This window comes from Antennarius striatus, chromosome 4 (assembly GCF_040054535.1).
Source record: "Antennarius striatus isolate MH-2024 chromosome 4, ASM4005453v1, whole genome shotgun sequence".
Classification (NCBI taxonomy): domain Eukaryota; kingdom Metazoa; phylum Chordata; class Actinopteri; order Lophiiformes; family Antennariidae; genus Antennarius; species Antennarius striatus.
In genome coordinates this window covers 13,960,521-13,983,716 of record NC_090779.1, presented here as the reverse complement: position 1 = coordinate 13,983,716, position 23,196 = coordinate 13,960,521, and the positions used below count along the sequence as shown (strand labels likewise).

At 39.5% G+C, this 23,196-nt stretch overlaps 2 protein-coding genes across 2 annotated transcripts; both read right to left on the bottom strand.

Moving 5' to 3' along the window:
• Positions 1 to 472: 472 nt before the first annotated feature.
• nr1h4 (nuclear receptor subfamily 1, group H, member 4) lies at positions 473 to 10,608 on the bottom strand. The gene is made up of 10 exons (XM_068314230.1): positions 10,452 to 10,608; positions 9,655 to 9,821; positions 6,970 to 7,356; positions 5,014 to 5,154; positions 3,311 to 3,453; positions 3,125 to 3,223; positions 2,921 to 3,020; positions 2,685 to 2,831; positions 805 to 918; positions 473 to 723 (listed from the first exon to the last, which is right to left on the bottom strand). Exons 2-10 carry the CDS (start codon positions 9,749 to 9,751, stop codon positions 485 to 487), a joined length of 1,467 nt encoding a protein of 488 aa, XP_068170331.1. The 5' UTR covers positions 9,752 to 9,821; positions 10,452 to 10,608; the 3' UTR covers positions 473 to 484.
• A 3,212-nt stretch (positions 10,609 to 13,820) lies between these two features.
• On the bottom strand, positions 13,821 to 22,363 carry slc17a8 (solute carrier family 17 member 8). Its single transcript, XM_068312709.1, has 12 exons — positions 22,263 to 22,363; positions 20,860 to 21,115; positions 20,495 to 20,613; positions 18,446 to 18,560; positions 18,004 to 18,091; positions 16,817 to 16,903; positions 16,041 to 16,183; positions 15,802 to 15,951; positions 15,508 to 15,640; positions 15,158 to 15,268; positions 14,265 to 14,392; positions 13,821 to 14,150 (listed from the first exon to the last, which is right to left on the bottom strand). Exons 1-12 carry the CDS (start codon positions 22,361 to 22,363, stop codon positions 13,821 to 13,823), a joined length of 1,761 nt encoding a protein of 586 aa, XP_068168810.1.
• Between the last annotated feature and the right edge of the window lie 833 nt (positions 22,364 to 23,196).

The window sequence follows — 23,196 nt, the reverse complement described above, 5'->3', positions numbered from 1 at the left end:
TTTCCCTATGTACACTGAAAATTAGCTTAAAATGTTCCAAAATCAATCTGTTTCTTGCTTTTTATTGAGGCAGAACGTATAACTAGTGTATTTACAGCAAGTACATGTGGCAGTACTGGGAGTTTTGGACATATAAAACAAATAGACCCATTTTGAAACTCAATACAATCTTAACTAAACTCCAGTGTTTGTCTTTGTCTGAATTCTCATGCTGGCACTTGACATGATGCACACAACAAAAAGAAGTTATTTCAAACATCTTAATGAAAGAAGTCTCAAATATGACACAATAAACAGTGATGATGTTATGAATCAGAGTCACTACACATGTGACGTCATGAAGGTCAGGCCACGCAGAAGGCAGGGATTTAATTCCAGTTCATCACATCATCCACTATAAATATTCACTGCATTTGAACTACGACTTTGTCTTGATGATTTGTCACGTCATTGGCAAGTTTTCACCCTGTTGGCCTCTGGTGAGTCACTGCACATCCCAGATCTCACACAGCAGCGGGGTGAATTTTTGATCATTCATTCTCCAGGATGGCAGCATCTCTGCGTGGTAGTGGCTGAGTGTCCTCAGCTCCGTCAGACGGCCAAGAAGACGAGCGAAATACTGTGGCTCGTGTGAATGGTGAAGGACACATATCTTCTTCAGCATTTCTAGCATTGTCTCCTGGAGTCTCTCAACAGCCTGCTGATCCTTCACATAAGCCCGATCTGGAGAGGCAAACCATGAAAGTACTTAATTATCATTGCAAAATGTCTCTGGACCAGTGGAAGTTACTAAGTGTGGCTCACCCGGTGTCAGGATGGTGATGGTGGTGAGGAGAGCCTGTTCCTCCCTCACCATGTGGAGTTCCCCAATGCTTTTGTAAAAGTTGAACATGGGTGTAATGAATTCCTCTGATATACCTGTAGGAAAAGGTGTTTTCACTTTTCAGTTTAGACAAATCAAATCCAGATTATGATCGGTTGGCACTTGAACAACATAATGAGTTTACAGCAGCACACAGAACAGCAAGCTAAGACTTCTTTAAACAACTTTTTGATTTGGTTATCTCTAAAAGAAAATCACAATCTCTATGTATGCAGATGTTATATTTAAATAGAGCTTTACAGAGCTTCCTCATGCGCCTAATGTGAGCTGGTTGTCAGATTGTGGATTATGATCAATTGCTACGTCAAAGGCAGCCTGAAACAGTCAAAGCTGTAACTGAACTGGTGAAATGCACACATCATTTCTGCAGGAAATGCTTGTCTGCACAAGATGTGTGAAATTCAATCACCAGTCTCCCTTTTTCATGATTATCAGTCACTTCTGTCCAGGACAAACACAATGAACACAAGTCTAAATGTTGTACATTTAAATGTGTTTTTGTTCCTTAATCCAGAGCTCTGGAAATCTTTGTAAATCCTTGATATGGCTGATGAGATTGAACCCAAGGACACTGGATTTCATGTACAATGTGCTTTACAACAGTTTGTACAGCTATAAAGAACTAACGACAAAGGAAGGTCTTGGACTAATAGTCTTTTTATTTCCAATAATTTGATTTCAACAGGGGGTCACACTTTGTGTTGTTTGTGTGTGTTAGAAGAAAATAAATTTTATTCATGCATGTAAAACAAGGCAAAAATGTGCTTTGCATTTGATGTCATCAAAACACACATTATATACACTAGTATATTATTCCGCAAGGTCATTAGAACTGGAACACATTGACTGTATTCTGTATTGAGTCAGTTTGAATTGTTTGGTCGTTAATCATGATTTTACACATTTAAGATACAGTAACACTGTGCACATGAGCAACAAGCAGCAGCATCTCTACTTTCCTCTTAGATTTAACAATTAAAAGTGTCATGATAACCGATTTAGTTCTCAAGCTTACTTTCAGTTTCCTCTCGCGTCCCTTCAGACTGGAAGGGGTGTCTGTCTGCTCAGACACATCATCAAGTATTCAGAAATGCCAGCGGGGCTCAGAGGGAGAGAAGAGCACAATAGCACTCTTGATGTTATGATAGGGAACAATGGTCTCTTCAGACAGCTTTGCTCCCTTATTCTCCCACAGTGGCCTTTAGTGTGGATATCTCTTATCCCCACTATTCATAACAAAGCATTGCTGAGGGACCCAGTGACTCGCACGCATACCTGCCATCACTGCTACTGTCTAAACTGTCCAACTTGGTTGACACAATGACACCTCACATTCACATTCAGTAAATTATTTGATATATGACATACACTATGTGTAAATGGAAAGGCTGCAAAGTGACATATATAAATAAATAATGGAAAAGCACCATTAATCACGTTCAATAACTCCTTTACCAGCCAGTTTATTAACACACATGGCCACAGAGAATGAAACTATACCCAGAGGCGGCGTAGGTTTGTGTAACCTACACTCAGCAAGAGATCAACAGGTCAGCTCACATATCAGGCACCCTGACACAGATCAGGCAGATCACTTATTAATCTTACGGATCTGGCTGGATTGCATGTGTAACCTCTACAGCTGGTACAAGTGCTCAATCTTCCTTCAGTTAACCAACAGTCTTGAAGTGACCTTCAAGAGTCTTGGTTAACTGAATGAAGATCCTCACGATAATGATAAGTTTCTAGTAGCCTTTCAGACGGTGTATTACAGTTTAATGAATCACTTCAGTGGACTCACCGCTTTTGCGTATTCTCTCCTCCAAGATGTCAGTGTGACCGCCCGGCATCTTTCTGCTGAAGACTTGAGCTGAGCGCAGAAACATGGCCTCAACAGCCGAACCCTTCAGCAGAGCGATCTGATCCTCACGGTCCAGAGAAAGGAAGCCTACCAATCATCATCAATCACCAATGGAGAATCAGTCTTAGAGTCTCTATTTCTACCTACTGCATGTGTTTGCACACAAGTAACAATACCTGGAATATTCTTTGTAAACTCCACCAGAACTTGAACTTGGCTTGTTGCCATTTCTGTCAACAGGAGGAAGTTTTCCTCTGCGCTGTACTGGTCTTGCAGCTGAAATCAACATTTGAAGGTCTCAGCGTGCCATCATTCGAACTTTGCAATCTTTTAACATCAATAATTAGAAAAAGATAGAAGTGAAATTTGTTGTAACAGACCAATTTTTTGGCCACATCCTGAGGAATCTGATGCCTGTTGTAAGCATCAACAATGACTTTGATAAGTGCCTGCTGCTCTTTGGTGATGGCAACTTTGTCCTGGATACAAACAAAAAGCAACAAAAGTTATATTGTTAAAGGTTCACAGTTTATATCCCAAAATAAACATTCAAGACCTTTGATCACCTTTGACAGTTTGGTGGTTGAGGTGACATGTTTGCTGTCGGTGTTGTCCATCCCTTCTGTTTCGTCTGTGGCCGACTGTCCTGGGGAGACCCTGGTGTTCTTTCGCAGTCTTTTAGACTTACACTGGATTTCAGTCAGCAGGCCTACCAGCAGTCATGCAGACTTTAGTATGTGTTAAATATCTCACTCCTCATTATCTTGTATCGTGGGCCCATATAACAGCCATATTTAATATTTGTACTGATATTATATAGAATCACAGTTGAAGTTGAAATAAGGCTCATTATGTCATTTTCTTTTATTCATATTTTTTACACTGCCCGGCCAAAAAAAAAGTCACACACTCTAATATTTCGTGGGACTGCCTGTAGCTGTGATTGCAGTGCGCATTTGCCGCGGCATTGTTTCGACAGCCTCGTACAACGTGCCATGCAGGAAAAAAAACCATTTATGGGATTGCCTGGTCATTCAACATTCAGATACTTAGCTGACTTAATTTTTTTGCTGAATAATATTGCTGAGCCTAGACTTGACCAACCAAAGCAACCCCTAATCATAACACTGCATTTTGCTTATTGAAACCCAAACGGTGACTTTTTTTTTGGCCGGGCAGTGTATCCATGGTGAGGCAGTCATTCAATCCTACTGTTACAATACATGTTATATAGTCTAATTATATTATAGTCAGTCATCTTCAGATTACCACCGCTATATCAGCGGGTCACAGGGAACCAGAGCCTATCTCAGCGGCATAGGGCGTGAGGCGGGGGACACTCCGGGCACGACGCCAGTGCACCACGGAGCCACACACAAAGACATACAATCATGCACACACACACTCATTCCTACGGGCAATTTGGAACGGCCAATCAACCTGAAGCGCATGCTTTTGGAGGTGGGAGGAAGCTGGAGAACCCGGAGAGAACCCATGCAGACACGGGGAGAGCATGCGAACTCCGCACAGAGTGGGACTCGAACCCGGGTCCGCCGTGTTGAGAGGCAGCAACGCTAACCACTGCCTTTTACTATAATAACTAATTCTATTAGTTATTATAGTAACTCATAAGAGCAAGAGCTCTTATTACTCCAGCAGGTAGAGCCGTAAATTCTTGCACCCTGCAATATTCATTACAACCATACATTATTTATTAGCAACAGTCCAGTCCATCACCAGTGACAGATCCTAATAGGGCCAATAACTAACAGTTCTCCAAAGACTCCAAAAGTGTTCACATTCACATCACATTCACAGCCAGTTCACATCGAGGCATGTTCAGATAACGTAAATATACATACATTCGCAAAGAGCTAAGAACACAACAGCATGGTTATGACTATTAATGAGCAGTCTTCTCTGATTTTTTTTCTTAATTAGACCTTAAGGTGTCTTTTTAACTGCTGCTATTCCTGGCAGAGTAACAGAAGCTGGATCTTTCTATTGTTGGACATGTGACACTCGATCCCCAGTGAAATGCAACAGGCCATGTCAGAATGGAAAATGAGGGATCACCACCTCAGCTTCTCTCTCTCTCTCTCTCTCTCTCTCTCTCCTAGTAAAACCTTCGTAAATGTTAAAGTGTACGCATGGGAATGTCACGTTGAACAGCTGCATGGTCATACGTAGAAATATGCCCACAGTTTTCCCTCATCTTATTGAATAATAATTTCAACATCAGGTCAGCAAAGACAGCCCTGACACTCACATTCAGCCAGCATGCCCATCTCCTTGCACTTTCGTAGACGGCACTCCTGGCATTTCCTGCGCATATACATGTCCATTTCACAGTTTCCACCACTCTTGCATTTATATACAGCATTTTTTGTGATGCTCCGTCTGAAGAAACCTGAGTGAGGTTGAAAAAATATGTCATTATCACGACTAGACATTTTGTACTATAGATATTGATTGAATTCAGTATGTTAAGATGAGCAAAATTATAGTAAACTACACAAAAATAATTAAAGGTATTAAATAAAAAGATTACATCTCAAAGGTACTATTGGTATTATTAGACAATTATTACCATATAATTTAAAAACTATGATTTTTTAAATTTATTAATTTCTTATTATAGATAAAAGTTCTCTTTTAGAGTGCATGTATGAATATATGAATATAACATCACTATGAAAACACCATGTAGTGATAGGTAAATTCACATCACAACAGCAAACAGCAACAGTAAATAGTTGCTAATTAAAAAACTTGTTTTGTTAATAAATATGTATTACAATACACTATTATTTTATTACCCTCAGATCATATTACCATGTATGCATCCAGCAGTTGCAACACTATCAATCATTTACAGTTGCATTTATGGTCACTGAATGAGGGACGGTCCAGTAGTTGGTCTTTTGTCTGTTTCTGTCACCCACTCCCGAGTTAAAACATTTATCTTTGTACCCACTATTTTCCACTGTGTTTACCAGCGAGCCTCTAATGTGTGTTTGTTCAACAGATAATTCAGTATTTGTTCTAGTTATCCGTGGTTTAAGAACATTTTTTGGAAACAGCTTCCAACTTGAGCTCAAGACCATGTTAATGACTGGAGAGTAAAGTGAAGTGCCATAATGGCCATAAAGCAGCAACTGAATGGAAGGGGCACAGTCAGCTGATCCATCTCTGTGACTCAAATTGGGGGTTTTTTTTGGGTGGATTGTATATGTTTGGGTAATTTTGCCGCTACTATGTGATAAGTACAGGGGGAGAGAAGACAGGAAATGGGGAGAGAGCAGGGGGGAGATGTGCCAAAGGCCAACAGCAGCAAATAAACCCATGGTCACACACACACGCGCACACGCACAGATGCACACACTCACACACACACACACACACACACACACACACACACACACACACACACACACACACACACACACACACACACACACACACACACACACACACACACACACACACACACACACACACACACACACACACACACACACACACACACACACACACAGAATAAGTTTGGAACACTTGTTAGACATTCTGACATAGAGCATTAAACAGAATAGAATGCATTAGCGTTGCTGATCTCAGGTTGCTCCTGCATTGTGCAGCAGTAAACTGAGAGGGAACCCTATCTGGCAGCAGCACCGGGTAGACATGGGTCCATTCTCACTCGGATGGCAGGACAGGCCAACCGCTGCACTGCTGGCATTGTGCAGCTTCACAGTGTGGAATTACTCTCGTACCTGTTCACCTGGTGAACCGTCAGGACTCACTGCAAATTCGTTGGATTAAACATGAGGAGGGGTGGCTGCTGAGGTCACAACTGCACTGCCACAGTGTGATTGTCACAGCATAATCCCGACAAAAGACCATCATTAAGAATTATTAAGTACCTTAATCATCCTAAAGTGAGATAAATATTTTTTCTCGCCAACTGTGGACTGTAGATATGACCCCCCCCACACACACACACCACACACACACATGCAGTTTTTTTTGTTTGGGCCAAATGTCATTCTGTACTGTACTGATACGAGGTCTCTGTTTGGAAATATACTTAAAGAGAACAAACCAAAATTCTATTGGACATATAAAAAATAATTTTTGACAGATATTTAAATCAATATCTTTAAATGCTAAAATCCCCTAAATGCTAAATCCAGCCCATTTCTGACAGTCGGGTCTATCTCCTCACCTTTACATCCCTCACAGGTGAGAGCGTTATAGTGGTATCCAGAGGCCTTGTCTCCACATACAACGCACAGTTCCTCTCCTTTGACCCTTCCAGCGTGCAACATGTGCCGGGTCCTCTTGCACACAGCAGGCACCACAGATGGATGAGTGGAGACCTCATCCATCTGTGTGTCATAGCTAACCTCCAGGGGTCCTTTCCTTAGGTCGTATATCCCTGTGTGTGAGTACCAGTCCTCTCCATTACAAGGAGGGTAGTAGTTCTGACTGGAGTAGTATGGTGTGGAAGACATTGTTGGCTCCAAGGACACATACTGCATGCTGGGGTAGCTGGCGAAGGGTAAGACATCAGGATCCTGCAGGAGAGGACTGCCTTGATCTACCAGAATATCTAATGGAACAGCAAAAACTCTTAGTAGCATGTAGGACATGGTGAAATCTGGTGAAAAAAAAAATCTCAGCTCTACAAAAATGAACATTACAACCATTTCAAATAGCTTAAAAGTCCTGAAGCGTCTGATGACCTACTTCTACCATGATGTTAAAGAAACAAAGAGATAAAAGAGTGTTAAATTCTTCCAAGAGTGTTAAATTCTTCTCAATGAAATCTTCAGACAGTTTAAGTCTGAATGTCAGACATAAAGAGCAAAGGAAATATATTTTTGAATATGACACATCGTTCTTTTCTTTCAACCATTAAAATTGTATGTGTTGTCTCAAGGATCTGCAGAGTGAAATCATTATGCCACGAAATTCTGATAGAGAAAACTGCAAAATACAGTTTTCTTTGAAATTCACTTGGGAAAACTTATCTGGAGTGGACACGGGTTAGCAGCAGTCGGTAAGTTTAACAGCACATAGTGTAAGCCCATAAAGGTTTAACAACTCATTTGAAACAGAGCACACTGTGTCTTTTACAATGACAATGAACAACGCATCAAACTCACTGGCACTTTTGAAAATTGTAGGACGAGCGTTTTAACAGGATGTCTATTCAGGATTTCCAGAGGAACTCTATTACATTAATATGTCCTTCAGAAGCAGCAGAGCGGTGACACCTGCTGTTTCGTAGACCACGTGTAGTAGTTTAGAGTAAACCCTCAGTGGTAGAGAAGCTGGGCCAGGCATCCAAATCTGTTACTAAAGCAAGTGAAACACTATAATTTAAAGTAACATGTAAAATTCACACAGCACTGACCTCTTGAAGATTTTGTCTGGACCATGGCCATTTCCGTTTGACCAAACACACCAACTATTCAAAGTTTTTACGCTCCAATCCTGATAATCCAGTTTTGTTGATGTAGATCGATCCTTCCTTGGCCTCTAACTAACATCATCTTCCATTTACGTCTTCTTTTAACAATGTGAGAATAGCAGATCAACCGCTGAACTACTTGACACTTGCTTAAGAAATCTCAGTGGGTGCAAAGGTTGCTGGAGCTACACATTAACCACACAGTTCCATTTCTTTACATCATTACAAGTAGCTGGTTTGTGGTTGAAGTCAAGTTCAGACTTGGATAATGTAAGCTTACTGCTACTGTATGATAGGTTCAAGCAGGAAAAGGTGCTGTCAACTAATTTTCTGCCTGATTCTTAAAAAAGCCTTTTTCTTCGGGATTTAAGATTGTACTTAAGATAAGATAAGATAAGATAAGATAAGATAAGATAAGATAAGATAAGATAAGATAAGATAAGATAAGATAAGATAAGATAAGATAAGATAAGATAAGATAAGATAAGATAAGATAAGATAAGATGAAATAAGATATACCTTTATTCATCCCAGAGTGGGGAAATTTGCATGACTGCGGTAGCAGAGGGGAGGGGGTTCATACATAAATATTACATAGATTTTAACATATGTAACATATGAAATGTACATGAAATATATGAAAGATATGAAATATACAAACATACCTGTTTGTTACAACAATTGCGTTTGCCCTTACAGTTTTAATTGGGAATATTGTCAAGTCAAGAATTTGTAATATCTGATGGATTTGGTCCATTTTTGGCTCAGACTGAATCTTCTCAACAACGATTGATGGATTAACAAGAATTTTGGCATTTAAATGTATTCCTCAGTTGACTGATCACAATCACATGACATTCATCAGCTTTTGTCTGTCTTTAACTCATCTATCACAAAAACTCTGATCCGCTTCTTGGTTACTTGGAGCCCATAGAATTAACTTCTCAACTTTGATTTTCTGCAATTTGGTTATGTGATGCAATCATAATTAATACATTATAATAATCAGGAAAACAATTCTCTGCATTTTTACCACTTACGAGGTAACGTTTCATTGCCACCGTCTTCGATATGGAATAATCTATTTTTGTACATGAATGGGTTAAAAGTCATAATCTATTTTCCTAATATAGAGGTTATATTTTAGGGTGTGTGTGTGTGTTGGGTGAGTGTTTTTAACCACTGTTTCTGATTGGAGGTCCACCACATGGATGCGTTTTCATGTCAGAGTGTACTGTAACAGAAAACAATGCTGCCTCCATTGCTGACATGCAGGCAGATAAAACATTATGGATGTAAGGACAGCCCTGCAGCACTTTAACCACTGGATGTGGGATAAGATAAGTCGAGATGCACTGAGAAAAGGTCTTTATAAAATCAGTGTATCGATGTTGTCAGTGTAAATATTACCATGCTGAGGCCAAGGGGACTCACCAAAAAGGTGGGAGCTCTCTGAAATGGGGAATTCATCGCTGGGTGGGATATCCAGCTGTCCCACCACATTGATATCGGGGCCCACCCACTCATTCATTCAGGAGGGTCGTCAGGTTTGAACTTAGAAAACGCAGGTTTGACGGGTGTCACAGAGATGTTGTCTAGCTCTGTAATAAAGCATAAATAAATTTTCTTGAAAAATTTCCTGATTCCTGAAAGGTGGTAAAAATCTCTTGAGCTCTCACAGCTCTGCAGATTCTCTGAAACGTGAGAGGCTCTGCATGAGTACACCTGACAGGTCTTCTCTCCCACACACAGAGGAGATGTGGAGCTGCTTGGGGGATGAAAGGCAGGCCACTAAAGGATCTCTACAAAATCAAGTCATGGAAATTCTTGCTTTTCTACCTTCAGTCAGGCCTGTTCGCACATTACATGGACTGCATTAGAAGATTAGTATAATTTTATTAAATGTAACACATGCAAGCCTTCATTCTTGGTTAACCCACACAGTTACTTTAACTCACTATCTCATGAAGAACACAAGTTCTATATGACCTCTCTGGTGTTATGACTGCAACATGGTCACATGTGAAAGAGTAATTCTCTAGATTCCATTCTCTCCTAATTTCCCCTGAGATCCACAAGCAACCCACAAGGACTCAGAAGGACTTCTTCCATTTAGTTGTAACAGCCCACACTACAGTCATATAGCATCGAGCACAGAAGCGCACTGCAGACCAGTGAGACATTTTCTGTTCACAAGTGAACTGAAATAAATTCATCCTCTTAGATCTTACCTTATTGTTGCAGGTTGATTTGAAAATCCACTTTATAATGTTCCTCTCTTTCAATCTTTGATATCCACTCTGTGAGCTGCAGCTCAATTGATATTTGCTAATGAACATAAGCTGCTTGTGTCTGGCTTCCAGTGAGAACATGTGTGACCAGCTGAGGTCAGGGAGGAATGGATGGTGGTTATTAATTAAACTGTCCATTCCTGTCCATATCATCCCCGCTCCCCCTCAAAAAATACCTCTTTATCTTGTGCATTTTCAACAGAGCAGTAATCCCACCCACACAAACATCACCAACGCCATGTATGCCCAGCCATTAGTCTCGTTATCGATTTCGATGTGTTCTTACATCAATGAATTTATAATTGTTGTCTGAAAATCATGTTTGATAAGCAGCTGTAAAAATAATAGTAGTATTGAAGTAGAAAGCTAAGGAAGCAGACAGTGGCTTCGGCTGACATTCATTCTTGAACTGGCTAAAGCTGTTACATCTTGTCGCTGCAATGTGTAGTTGTAAATCTGTTTGTACTGGCACTTCCATGCCTTATTGTACCTAGCCTGTTGTTCTTTGTACTCTTAGATCGATTTATGTTAAATGTTTATTCTTTATAGCCTTTAATTTGTCCAAAAACTAATGGTTTAATCATTGATAAGTTGTTGCTTCATTCAGAGAGGCCCATCTGAGTCAACAGTCTCTCTGAAATAAACAGAACCTTTGCCATTGGCTGCTGCCTGTTTGTGGATTGTATGATCTGATCTGTGTCTCAGAGCATGTGGGGAATGAGCTGACGCAGATGTTCCCTGGAGAGGGAGGAACATTCTCCTCCGTTACATGTGCATGTTATTGGTCTTTCCAGAAATGAAGAGGTTCATTTAAAGTATCTCTCTTTTTGCACTATGATGAACTCTAGAATAGATATTGGCTGTTACCTTTCCTCTTGGCATCCTGTAACTCATTGTGACACGCACATGAAAAAAACATGGAAACACACCCTGGAAAGTGACATAACTGCACACTTGCTCCCAATCACTTATGGGACAACAACAAAGTCCATAACCTGACGCATTTCATCCGTTTGACAGTTGGAGTAATTATTAGACGTATCATCGACCAACCATTGTTGACGCAGCATCAGCTTTAAAATTTTAAAATATTTGTGTGTATATTAATTAAGTGTCATTCATTTAAGAGGAGCAGATTTGACACCGGTGAGGAATATTCTGTCCAGCAATTATCTTCTGTGGTGAAATTTTAACAGGCGTGTAAAGGCAGATAAGACAAAGGATGTTTACCACTGTGTGATGAGAAACAGAGCAGTCTTCCAATATTTAAAAATGTCTAATTAACCTAAACAGGCAGCTTTCAAGATGGATAGATCTGTTAAGTAGCAACAAAAGAGCACAGCTCAGCTTTTGATTTCCCTCTGTGATTCATAGGGATAATCTCAGCTATTAATGTATTTATGAAATTTTATTTAGACATTGACATCTTCTAAAACATGAGTCTTGTGAATTTTGGGGATACTCTGAATTTTCCTTTTTAGCTAACAGTTCAACCTTCGAAGGTATTTAAATTTGTGGTCCAAATTTATGTTTGTTTCACAATAAATTGTTACAATTTTTGTCATTGTGTTCATGATGTTGAAATATATTGTATACAATATTCTGGTTTGTGACCAAAATAATAACAAAACTAAGCATCATTCAACTTAAGTCCACTGAAGAAGTAATATTTTTTACCAGTGTCTTAACAACGAACTAATTTTGATGAAAATTTTTGGAGCAGTGGTTCTTGACTCAAGGAACATTTCATTACATTTGGTGGTGATCCAGATCAATATCTGGATGCAGATATCTTAAACTATATAACAATGACTGTCCAGTTAAGATTGTTGCTCCTAACTTCATGGATAATGTGTCTAATGCATGGACAAAAATTACACTAATATCCTACAAGATCTACGTCACATTGAAATCTGGTCTGTCTAGGACGGTGATGCTCTGGATCTTTTGAGGTCTTAGAAAATTCACTTCTGTGAGAAAACAAATTATAATTCTACATTTCAAATTACAGATGAAACTGTGCCGATTGATTTTAGAGTCAATTGTGACATTAAGATCCTGAAATAATAACAATCAAACTGATTAAGGCACAATACCAATGTGATCCTCAAGTCTAGGGGTAGAGTTCATCAACATGAAGTCCCATTATTAGCGACTGTTGCGTTTAGGTGCAATAACATGAACGGAAATGTATGCTGCCTTTACAGAAGTCTGTACTGTAAGTTAAAAATGTATGATTTGATGATAAACTTTAATAATTTACAAAAAATGAAAAAATAAAGAATTCATGCAAGGTACTCAATAATTCAAGCCCCTTAAGTTCTTCAGGGATTTTATGTCTCTAAACAATCATAATACAGAATAAAAATGTTGTTTAATACATGTACAGTGTGTTCAATAAAGTGCAAATCAAATCAATAGTCCCTCAAACAATAAGACAATAGTTTACTGTACAAAATCGATTTTCTTATTGTTGGTTATTTATTCTATCAAACATTGCTCAAAATCAAAAAAAGACAAACACCAGAAGGACACAGAGTTACACAGGATGAGTCATGAAGGGACGTCGCCAGTGAACCCACCATTCACTTCATATTATGAACTCATGTGCTGTAAAAGATTGTGCTAATGTAATGCAGGAAGAAGAGCATTTTAGTTCAAATAAAGAGCAAAGACCGGCAATCATTGTGAGTTCAATCATTCACCAACACCAAATACATACAAGCAAAAGAAAACAAAAGGCTCATCACATTAACACTGCTGTCCAATTCTTTTTTCACTCCTGAACACATCTCCTCTATTTGCATAGCGGACACAAAACACCTCAAAAAGTCTTTACTGGTTCAAAGTGACCTACATGAGGCTCCGCCAGCACAGAGTACAATCAGTTTGAAAGTTGATATGTGTTTCTGGTGTTCTTTCAGCATTGCACTGGTCATGAATGTCGATATGCAGCTCTATGCAGCTTATTTCAGTCATACTTTAAATTAGTTTACAACTTCAGTGTTGATTAAATTGACTACATTACGTCCTGGTTTTATATCTTTATGATTTAGCTTCACTGGGTTTCTAAAGAAAAGTGTATTTGATTTTAACAATCTGACTGTTTTATCTGTCAGTGTATTTGTATTCTGAGGCATGCCAGCACATCACAGTTAAAATAGAGTGCTAGACAAAAGTTAAGATCTTGAGGAACAAGTGATGTTACTGTTACTCTTCATCTTCTGATATTTCAGCGGGTGGGAAAACTGAACCTCCATCCTGGACCAGATCTGAGCACTTTGGAAGTCTTTTGCATGACATAGTATCTCATTGGTATTGGCTCTCATAGCTGCCATTCCCAAAATGTTCCTCCTCCTCTTGCATGGTAACCCCCCTCTTCTTTTTCCAGCCTTGTCTGCACACTGATGAATTATCGGTGGTTCCATAACTCTTCTTGGGAGTGGCTATATTCTCACTGTTGAGCTCCGACTCCTCAGCCAACTCATCCGCATCAATAATGCCACATTTGTCCTCGGCGGTGGCCTCTGGGTTAGCCCAGTCCTGCTGCTCTCCCGAAGCGAAGATGGCGTAGAAGATGACCCCGGAGTAATGCACCATGGACGCAATAACAAAGACATTCTGCCACTCCAAACGAGTCTGCAGGGAAATGAATAACGTCTTAAGAATTTCCTGTCCACAGCAAGTTTATTCATCTTTTAATGATGCAGTGAGAAAACAGTAGAAAACATGTTATAAATGATGTCGATATACCTTGTGTATTGTCATGGCTCCAACAATCAAAGGACACACCATTCCAGACAGCGTTCCAACCCCGTTAGAGATTCCCATCAGGATGCTGGCGTACCGAGGAGCAATGTCCAAGTGATTGACATTGAAACCTTAAGCCATAGTACACAAGAATATTCAGTTCCAGCAGAACTGTGTGACATTTTATTACTTTTAAAAAATATTCACATTTCACATTCACACAGAAAAATCCTACTTTTTTGTTGCTTAGAATATAAAATATTCAGTTGTAGTAGCTTGTGTGAAGGCTTAGCAGAGTGATGCATCTATACTGCATCACACCTCTGCATCAAACCCAAAGGCACATAGTATTTACCTGTACTTTTTTAATCAGTGTTCAGCAAACCAATTTTCAATTGATTCATATTTCACAAAAGCAAAAGTAAACAAACCACATTCTATGATTACAATTATATTTAGTTTAGTTTGTCTATTATTTTCCTACTATTAATTGTTTTTGAATGTGAATTTCATGTGAATTTAATTATTTTGTCATTTGTTTTTGTGTTTGTGTATAAACATACTTTTAAAAATGAAAAATGAGAATGTTTTCAGCTACGTAAATCTTTGAAAACAAACACACACACTCACACGCACACACACACGCACACTCACACACACACACACACACACACACACACACACACACACACACACACACACACACACACACACACACACACTCACACACACACACACACACACACACACACACACACATTACATATGTATCAGATATGAATTATGTATTAATGTCTTAAAATAACATCTGATATCATATCATGGGCATTGCCAAGCAAGCGCAAGAATCAGATATATATTTTTAGTAAGGATCTCTGAAAGCACACTAGTAACACCTGAGATGGCAAATCCACTGAAGCCGACAGCCAGAACGAGGAAGGAGATGGCGACCCCTCGGGTGTGAGAAAATCCAACCACCAAAAGCAGAGTAGCCTCCATACCAAAACCTGTGAAAATACACAGTGAACATTTCAAATATTCAAAGACAAACTCTCATAAATTACTGTTTACTTTCAAGACACATTCAAATAGTTTTCTGAAATTTACAGAAAATGCTCAGGAATCCACTGGGTCTTATATGTGTATTGGTTGAGCTTCTTTTCTCAAGTTTTGAATATTAAACAAGTTTTGTATATCAGTGATAAATCATGAGTACATTAACGGCTTCCAGTTGATCTCGACATACCTCCACAGTTCATGAGTTTCCTCACATTTGTGGTAGACATGATTTTGTTGCTGCGTAGGAAGTCAGCCAGCTGGCCCCCAATCGGAACCACGATGGTCATCACCATATGGGGCACAGCAGACAGGATCCCAACCTGTTGGAAGATTGTGCATTCAAAAGCTGTGATGCAAATCAGTTTGCTGATTAATCAATCATATGTCTGTATGGATATATGTGAGAAGCTCTGCCAAGAAGATTATCACATAAGTTCATGCACTGTTCTGCTTGGCAGTGGAATAGCTGTCTAGAACCAACCTTGCCGATGGGGAAGCCAAAGACTTCCTCAAAATATGCTGGCTGGCTGATGAGCAGAAGGTAGAAGGTCCAGCTGCGGCAGAAGTTTGCTACAATGATGGCGTAAACGGGCATGGAGGTGAAGAAGCGACGCCAGGGAGTCTTGAATTTCTGTGATCATGAGACAGATTTCATTACATCATCATGACTTTATGTACCTGGATTTAGTAAAATAATATCAGTGCACTATCTTCACGCACCTCAGTGGCACTCATTTGGTGTATTGTTTCACCAATTGTGGTTTCAATGTACGTTCTTTCCTCTTCTGTAATGGTGGGATGTTCAGCAGGGCTACCATACGCCAGCAGGAGCCACATGACATACCATAATATCCCAAAAACACCTTTCATGAAATGACAATAATTTTTTTTTTAAAAACTCATTTATATACTTACAGATTTTTATATTTGTGGTAAAGACTTTTGTAAATTAAACAAATAAGTTAAAACAGGCCACAATCTCCTATGGACATGAAAATTTTCATTATTTAAATGAAGTGAACAAGGTATGACTCACAGATCGTAGACAGGAAAATGCTAATTCACACCAATAAATCATTAGATTACATCATGACAGAACCAGAGTAGAGTTTTATTAAAATGTGTTTGGAAATGAATGAATTTGCTGTCAGCAGTAATCATTTTAATCAACTATAACACCGTTTAGATAAGAGTAACTACAGAACAACAGAAGCACCAAAAGAAAACCAGATAGATAGATAGATAGATAGATAGATAGATAGATAGATAGATAGATAGATAGAGAGATAGATAGATAGATAGATAGATAGATAGATAGATAGATAGATAGATAGATAGATAGATAGATAGATAGATAGATAGATAGATAGATAGATAGATAGATAGATAGATAGATAGATAGATAGATAGATAGATAGATAGATAGATAGATAGATAGATAGATAGATAGATAGATAGATAGATATGCAGGCAGGCAGGCAGGTAGGTAATCTCACCATACACATAGAAGACAGACGGCCATCCCACATACTGAACAAGCAGTCCAGCTAAAGGCATCGCTATCACTGCTCCTGCATAGGATCCTGGGAACAATTGGTATCAGATTTCAGTGTCACTGTATTATTAAAGCAGGAGTACCTCAGATCTTAGAGATGATCAGCTAAAAATTAATCAGCTACTCTGGGAAGAGTTATCACGCAGACATAAATATTGCTGACGTATTTAATTGTATGTAGTTACAGTGCCACAAAAAATTATACCATATTGTGAATTTGTGTCGTAATAAAAACATCAAAGAAACACGTGTTTGATTGAAAAAATACTGGCGCAATGAGTTCATGCCACAAAAGTATGAATGTGTTTTCTGTTCCGACAAAAATTCACAATGACTGATGCTTAAATTAGAGCAGAGTATGTGAGTGCTTTAGGACAACAAGCAGTGCAATCCTTCATGAATAGATGCAGAAACTCCTCTAGAGTACACAGGTGATCCTGTCTGTTTGCAGACAATGTCAAGAGAGTTTGGATGCTGGGTTGTCATGGTACCATTTTTAAAGGTCGTTATTACATCCCGCTTCAAAGCAGTGATGTATTGTAATTGTCTGTTTCTGTGTTTGTCCGTCCGTCCATCCGTTTGTCCACCAAATATCTTTGTAACCGTTGCAGATAGAAAGATGAAACAAAAAGCAGATTACTCGGGCAGCAAAGGGAATGAAAATGAGATGATGACCTTGACCTTGAGAAAACTAGGTCAAGGTAAAATTTCAACTTTTGTACACTCAGGAACCAGATAAGATAGAAAGACGAGGGAGATGGCCCGTGTGCGTAAGACCATAGATCAAAGCTAGCGCTTTGATCAGTGACAGTACTGTAGGTCAGAGCACTAGCTTTGATTTTTGATCTATGCAAATAGGTCAGGGTAAAATTTTGAATTCAGGAGTGTTGCGGAATGATGCAGTCAACAACAGTGACTGAGTTGGTTCTAGTTTTAATTTCACACGACAAAGCAGTGAAATAAATCTGCACAACAAAATGTCTCTCTCATGTCCATTTACAGACCAGTGACACTATAACATATCAGGTTGTGTTAGATATATAAAAATATGGCACACATTTGTGTCAGTGAGAGTTCACAGGGTATTTCTGTAGCATTTTGACCAGAGGAAGCAGAGGCCTCACTCACCACAGAACGAGGTTGTAGCCAAACGACTCCGTTCAAGAGGTGGGGCCCATTTTGCCCACATCCCATGGCATGCTGGGTAGGTGACCCCCTAGTGGAAAAGTTTTAACATGTAAAATGTCACACTTATTTGAGAGGATTAATCTGACGCAGAAATGCTTTTGTTCACAGAGTGTGTAATTAAATGCTTCACAGCTGCTGTAGGTTTGTCAAAGTAGCCTCAGACACTGGCTGGCTAGCTATTCCTCCCATTTCTCAACTTCACGATATTTTATTCTAACCTGTTGCTGGTGTGACATTGATATTTTAGTCTACATCACCATACAATGAAAATTGTACTGACGTTGTCAAACCAGGCTTTAAAAAATTCAGACTTTTATGTTATCGGTATTATCGTATGCATTGCAGTGATCAGTCACAGTTTTCACCACCATTTTACTCTTACCTCCACTAGGCCTTGCAGGATGCGAACGAACATGACACATCCATAGTGGACCCTTGCTGCTGATGGGATGAACATGTTGAGCACTGATGTGAGGAAGATGGCAGCCCCAAACACTCTGCAGACATATGAATTGTCAACATACTGTGTGTGGATGGAAGTAAAGAGATCATCAGTATCAACCTTCATGTTCCAGGCTTAAAGTATTTAACTGCAATTGATTTTGATTATGGGAAAAACATAGGTGCTATTTAAACACTTTCTATTGATGTATTTTATCCCTCAAAGCTTCTCAGTCTTAATATTGGAGAGGGTTTGTTTGTTTCTGTGACCATAAGATCAGTGTTGGGGACAATTAGCATCCAAACGGGTCTCCCAAAGCATACTGGGTCCATCCCTGGTGAAAAAAAGTGAGGATACCCTTTTTGTTTCATCTGGTATTGGCAGCTCAGAGTATTATCTGAGTGTTCAAGAAAGGATTCCTTTAAGGGACCTTACAATCCTGCTGGGAGACCTGAATGTTCACATGTAAGCCTGCGAGGTAGGAGCAGTTAAGCTATCACCAGTTCCTGGTCGACGAGCTCTTTATCATTGAGTGGTGCAGTCTGCATGTGTTTGTACTACTTGGAGGAGGTTAACAATATGCTGTTGAGGGAATCCTGTTGGGTATATGACAGGAGCATGGGATATATGATGGGAAGGTCCAACCAACGCAAGAGCAGTGTCCTAAATTTTGGCACAAAGTCCAACTTCTTGGTGGATGTACTCCTACAGGTTGCCCCTTGTCTGTGATTCTGTTTGTAACAACAGACCGGTATGATTATTAGCATTGGTGTAAAGCAACCAGGATGACAGTCGACACCTCTCAATCTGAGGCTATGGTTAAGGAACATAAACTCTGTTCAAAACAAGGAAGAGAGACCAAAAAGGTCAAAAAAGATAAAGGCCAACAAGAAAACCTCTTCCATAGGTTTGTTGAGCTCAGCCTTGGAGGGCTTGTCAGGAGATTGGACATCCAGAGGAAAATCAGCAGAGAACCCTCACTTCACAATGAAAGGACTGAACGAATTTGTTCTGAGAATCTGATTTGAATGCCTCCAGTGCATCTTCTTTTTACGGGCATGTTGCTGAGCAGCGGGGAATGTCTAACGCCTGGCTGTCAAACATGACTTGGAATAAGGGAAGACAATAGATGGAAGAATGGATCATTGCACCAGTAACCTAACCTAGTATTTCAGTAAGACTCACGACTTACAACTGAATGACAAAATTGTGAAATTTATCCACAGAGAATTAAATTTATAGCATCCAATGACTGTTGATGCAAACCTGGTATTATTCTTTCAAGAGGACACCCTGAGAAAGCATTAGGAAATCATAGCCCTAACCGAGATAGTGACAGTTGTCAGATCTATTTTCAACAAAACAAAACATGCTATTCAGCCCCTGACTCCCAGTGTAGATGTCTCATATTGGCTGTCAAGCATATCTCCAGATATCTCACCATCAGAGCATCTCAGTCAGGCATTTAATAAGAAAGATCTCATACCTTTGCTTTTCACACACTAAGATAAAGGCATCCCATTCAATCCAAGAGTTTCTGCTCCTTCACCACAGTGCTGTTTTTCTTTTCTCCTTCATCTCATCCCCCCATCCTTCCCTTTTTCCAAAACAGTGGGTAAGTGACACTTGCAATATTCCAGCTGGTGTTTCAGAAAGAAATCAGAGGCAAGATCTTTCATTATTAACTCTGTCAGTGGCGTGTCCTCTTTTCCTGTGAAGCTTTTATTACAGGCTGTTATCTGCTCCATCAGCAGTAGTCAACACCGTACAGCTTTAACCCTTTAACCACATGGACTGAGGAGAGGTGCTCTCCCCACAACTGTTTTTAGTCTGCTTGTAATAATTCCTTAACATGAGCTTCAGGCCTTCAGCAAGTGTGACTTCAACTGTATAAAAAAACTGCAATGCGTGTCTGTGCGCCTCAGCACTGGTGTTTGTCTCAGGACCACCGGTATCAGCTGTATTTACATGTCATTAAGTGCATGTTACCTGTTGGCAAATAGCTTGTTGGAGATGAAACCACCGGGGATTTGAGTGACAATGTAACCCCAGAAGAATGAGCCATGGATAAGCCCCACTGTCTCTGGGTCCCAGTTAAACTGAGCTCTCTGAAGAGAGAAAAAACAGAGACAAACTAATATTTACTCATTGACTGCCAAAACTGCATTCTTTCTTGTATTCTACTCACTGTATCTCAAATACATCATAAAAAAAAGTTTACGAAAAACTACATTTTAGTTTTGGTTGTCCTCGTAATCAGATTATCCCCAGAGATTTTTCCACAGCAGCAAAAAAAAAACGTTACTCATGTTCTAAAGGGTCAGTAACTTTGGGGTGTAGTTTAAACCAGCTACCTGAAGAACGGGGGTCCCGTTGATATAGATGGTGTTGTTATTCACCATCTCCACAATGGCAACACCAAGGTTGCAACGAATGCCAAAGGAGATGCAGAAGCCCAACCCGCTGAGAATGGCGATGATGTAACGCTTTGGTAGGCCACCACAACTGCAGTCCAGCAGTGGGGCACGACGGGGTGTTGATGCCACCGGACGGCCGTCCTCCGTCAGCTCAATGGTGTCCTCTTCAGCTACATTGCTGCCATCTATTTTCCTGAGACGCAAAGAGCATGTGATTGTCTGAACTACCTTCTGGTCCGTCACTCTCCACCACACAGATCCACTGATCATGTTCCCACGCTCACATGAAGGGCTTGTATGTACCTTCACCAGGTCTCATTATGGCAAGAAACTAGGTTCAGAATTGTCTCTACTTTTTTAAAATTAAATCTCACACCTCTTTTGTTATTGTTCCAAGTATCACTGACGTCTGTAAAGTGACAAGAATTATTTTTTCTATTTAATTATGTTGTATTTTTGTATGAAATGAAATGAAATGCTTACAACACATCGCCAAAGTGGGAACAGGATTAGCAATAAAGAAAATGGATACACAAATGAAATATGAAGTTTAACAGGAAATATATTTAGTGTATACTGTTACAGTTTCTAACTTTCTGCAGTGTGTGTGGCAGCGTCTCCTATAAAAGAGCATATCAGGATCGACATCACAAACTAATTTGTATTAAAATTTTAAAAACAAATTATAACCGTTCAATAAAGTTTAAGCATTTTGTTTGTTTTGGCACATTTAAAAGGAATATATGTGAATTTCTAGCATAAGGTCCAGCAAATAAAGTAAAAGTGAGAACACACGTGCATTCTTACACATTAATTAAGTGTAAAGATAGAACATTTATTCATTTTACATTTCAATTCCCATCTTATGATGCATGATAAAAGATCATGCACATTGACAATACACACACAAAATTAATTTTACAGGAAATTGCCTACTTGGTGCTTTATCTCTGAAAATGACAAAGATCTTTGATATACCCCCACCGCCTCCACCCACCCACACACACACACCCACGCATGCACGCACGCACACACATTACATATGTATCAGATATGAATTATGTATTAATGTCTTAAAATAAAATCTGATATCATATCATGGGCATTTCCAAGCAAGTGCAAGAATCAAATATTTATTTATCGTCAGGATCTCTGAAAGCACGCTGGGCTTAATGTGTTCTCACAGCTCGTGTCAAGCCTCTATGTTTAATGCTGTGAAATTATTATGAAAGTGAAGCCACTCTTGATAAAAATGATTGATAAGATGCTTATTTCATGCATAGATTTCAATTCTAAAAAAATTAAAAAGCCAGAGTGTGGTTCAAACGTCCTCCTCTCACCTTTGCAGTTTTCCAAGAGAATCCCCCACTGTGTTCTTCATTTCTTGTTTCCCAGGCTTAAACACCTGTTCTTTCAGTCCAGTCAACCCACCAAAAGACATTTCTCTTTGTGACTTTGTGTGTTTTATCCTTTAACCTCAAAATGTTGAATTGATACCTCACTGCTACACTTTGTTTGAAGAAAGGAAAAAAGAATCCACTAGAAGCTGTTCATCCTGCTTGAGTTTGGCACCTATTGGCTCCACCTTTCAGTGCTGCCACTTGTTCCTCAAAAATAAGACTGACTTTCTCATTATCTCTCTTCGTTGTGAGAAGATTCAGAGTAGACTTGGAATGAAGGATGACATTAAGTTATTCCTCTGTGTCCAAACCAGGATGCAGTCAGAGGCTGCCTGTTTCATCCCTGGAAGATCCAGTTTGGAGAAAAACTGATGAATAAAGATGAGAGCCAGGTTTTAGTTCCTAGACATTATTAGCCTCCTTTTGTCCGCAGCTGGACTGAATGAACCGCATAGATTTCCTCTCTATTTCATAACCCATCTATTTCTACTGAGGAGGGGCAGGTGAAGCTGGTTTCCTAAAACCCAGCCCCTCGCTATACTCATCATCATCACTATCACCTCCCCTTCGCCACCTATTCAACTACTTAGGTTCGTGTGACAGCGGCCCCAGTGGACCAGCAATTAAATATATATAAGCTTGAGAAGTTACACGGACAAGAGACAGGAGCTGGATCGCATGGTGCAAAATGGGATTCTATGAAACTGAAGACAGAGCCTTCAAGCTTCCAGCTCATCATTGAGTACAGTTTCAAAAATCTTCTCTGCTTCAGCTGAGGCTGTGCATTTCCCTGAAAAGCTCATTTTCCAGAGGGGGTCTAACTTTTTTTGTTTAATAGATAATTGATATGCAACATTGCAGAGAGGTTTTAAAT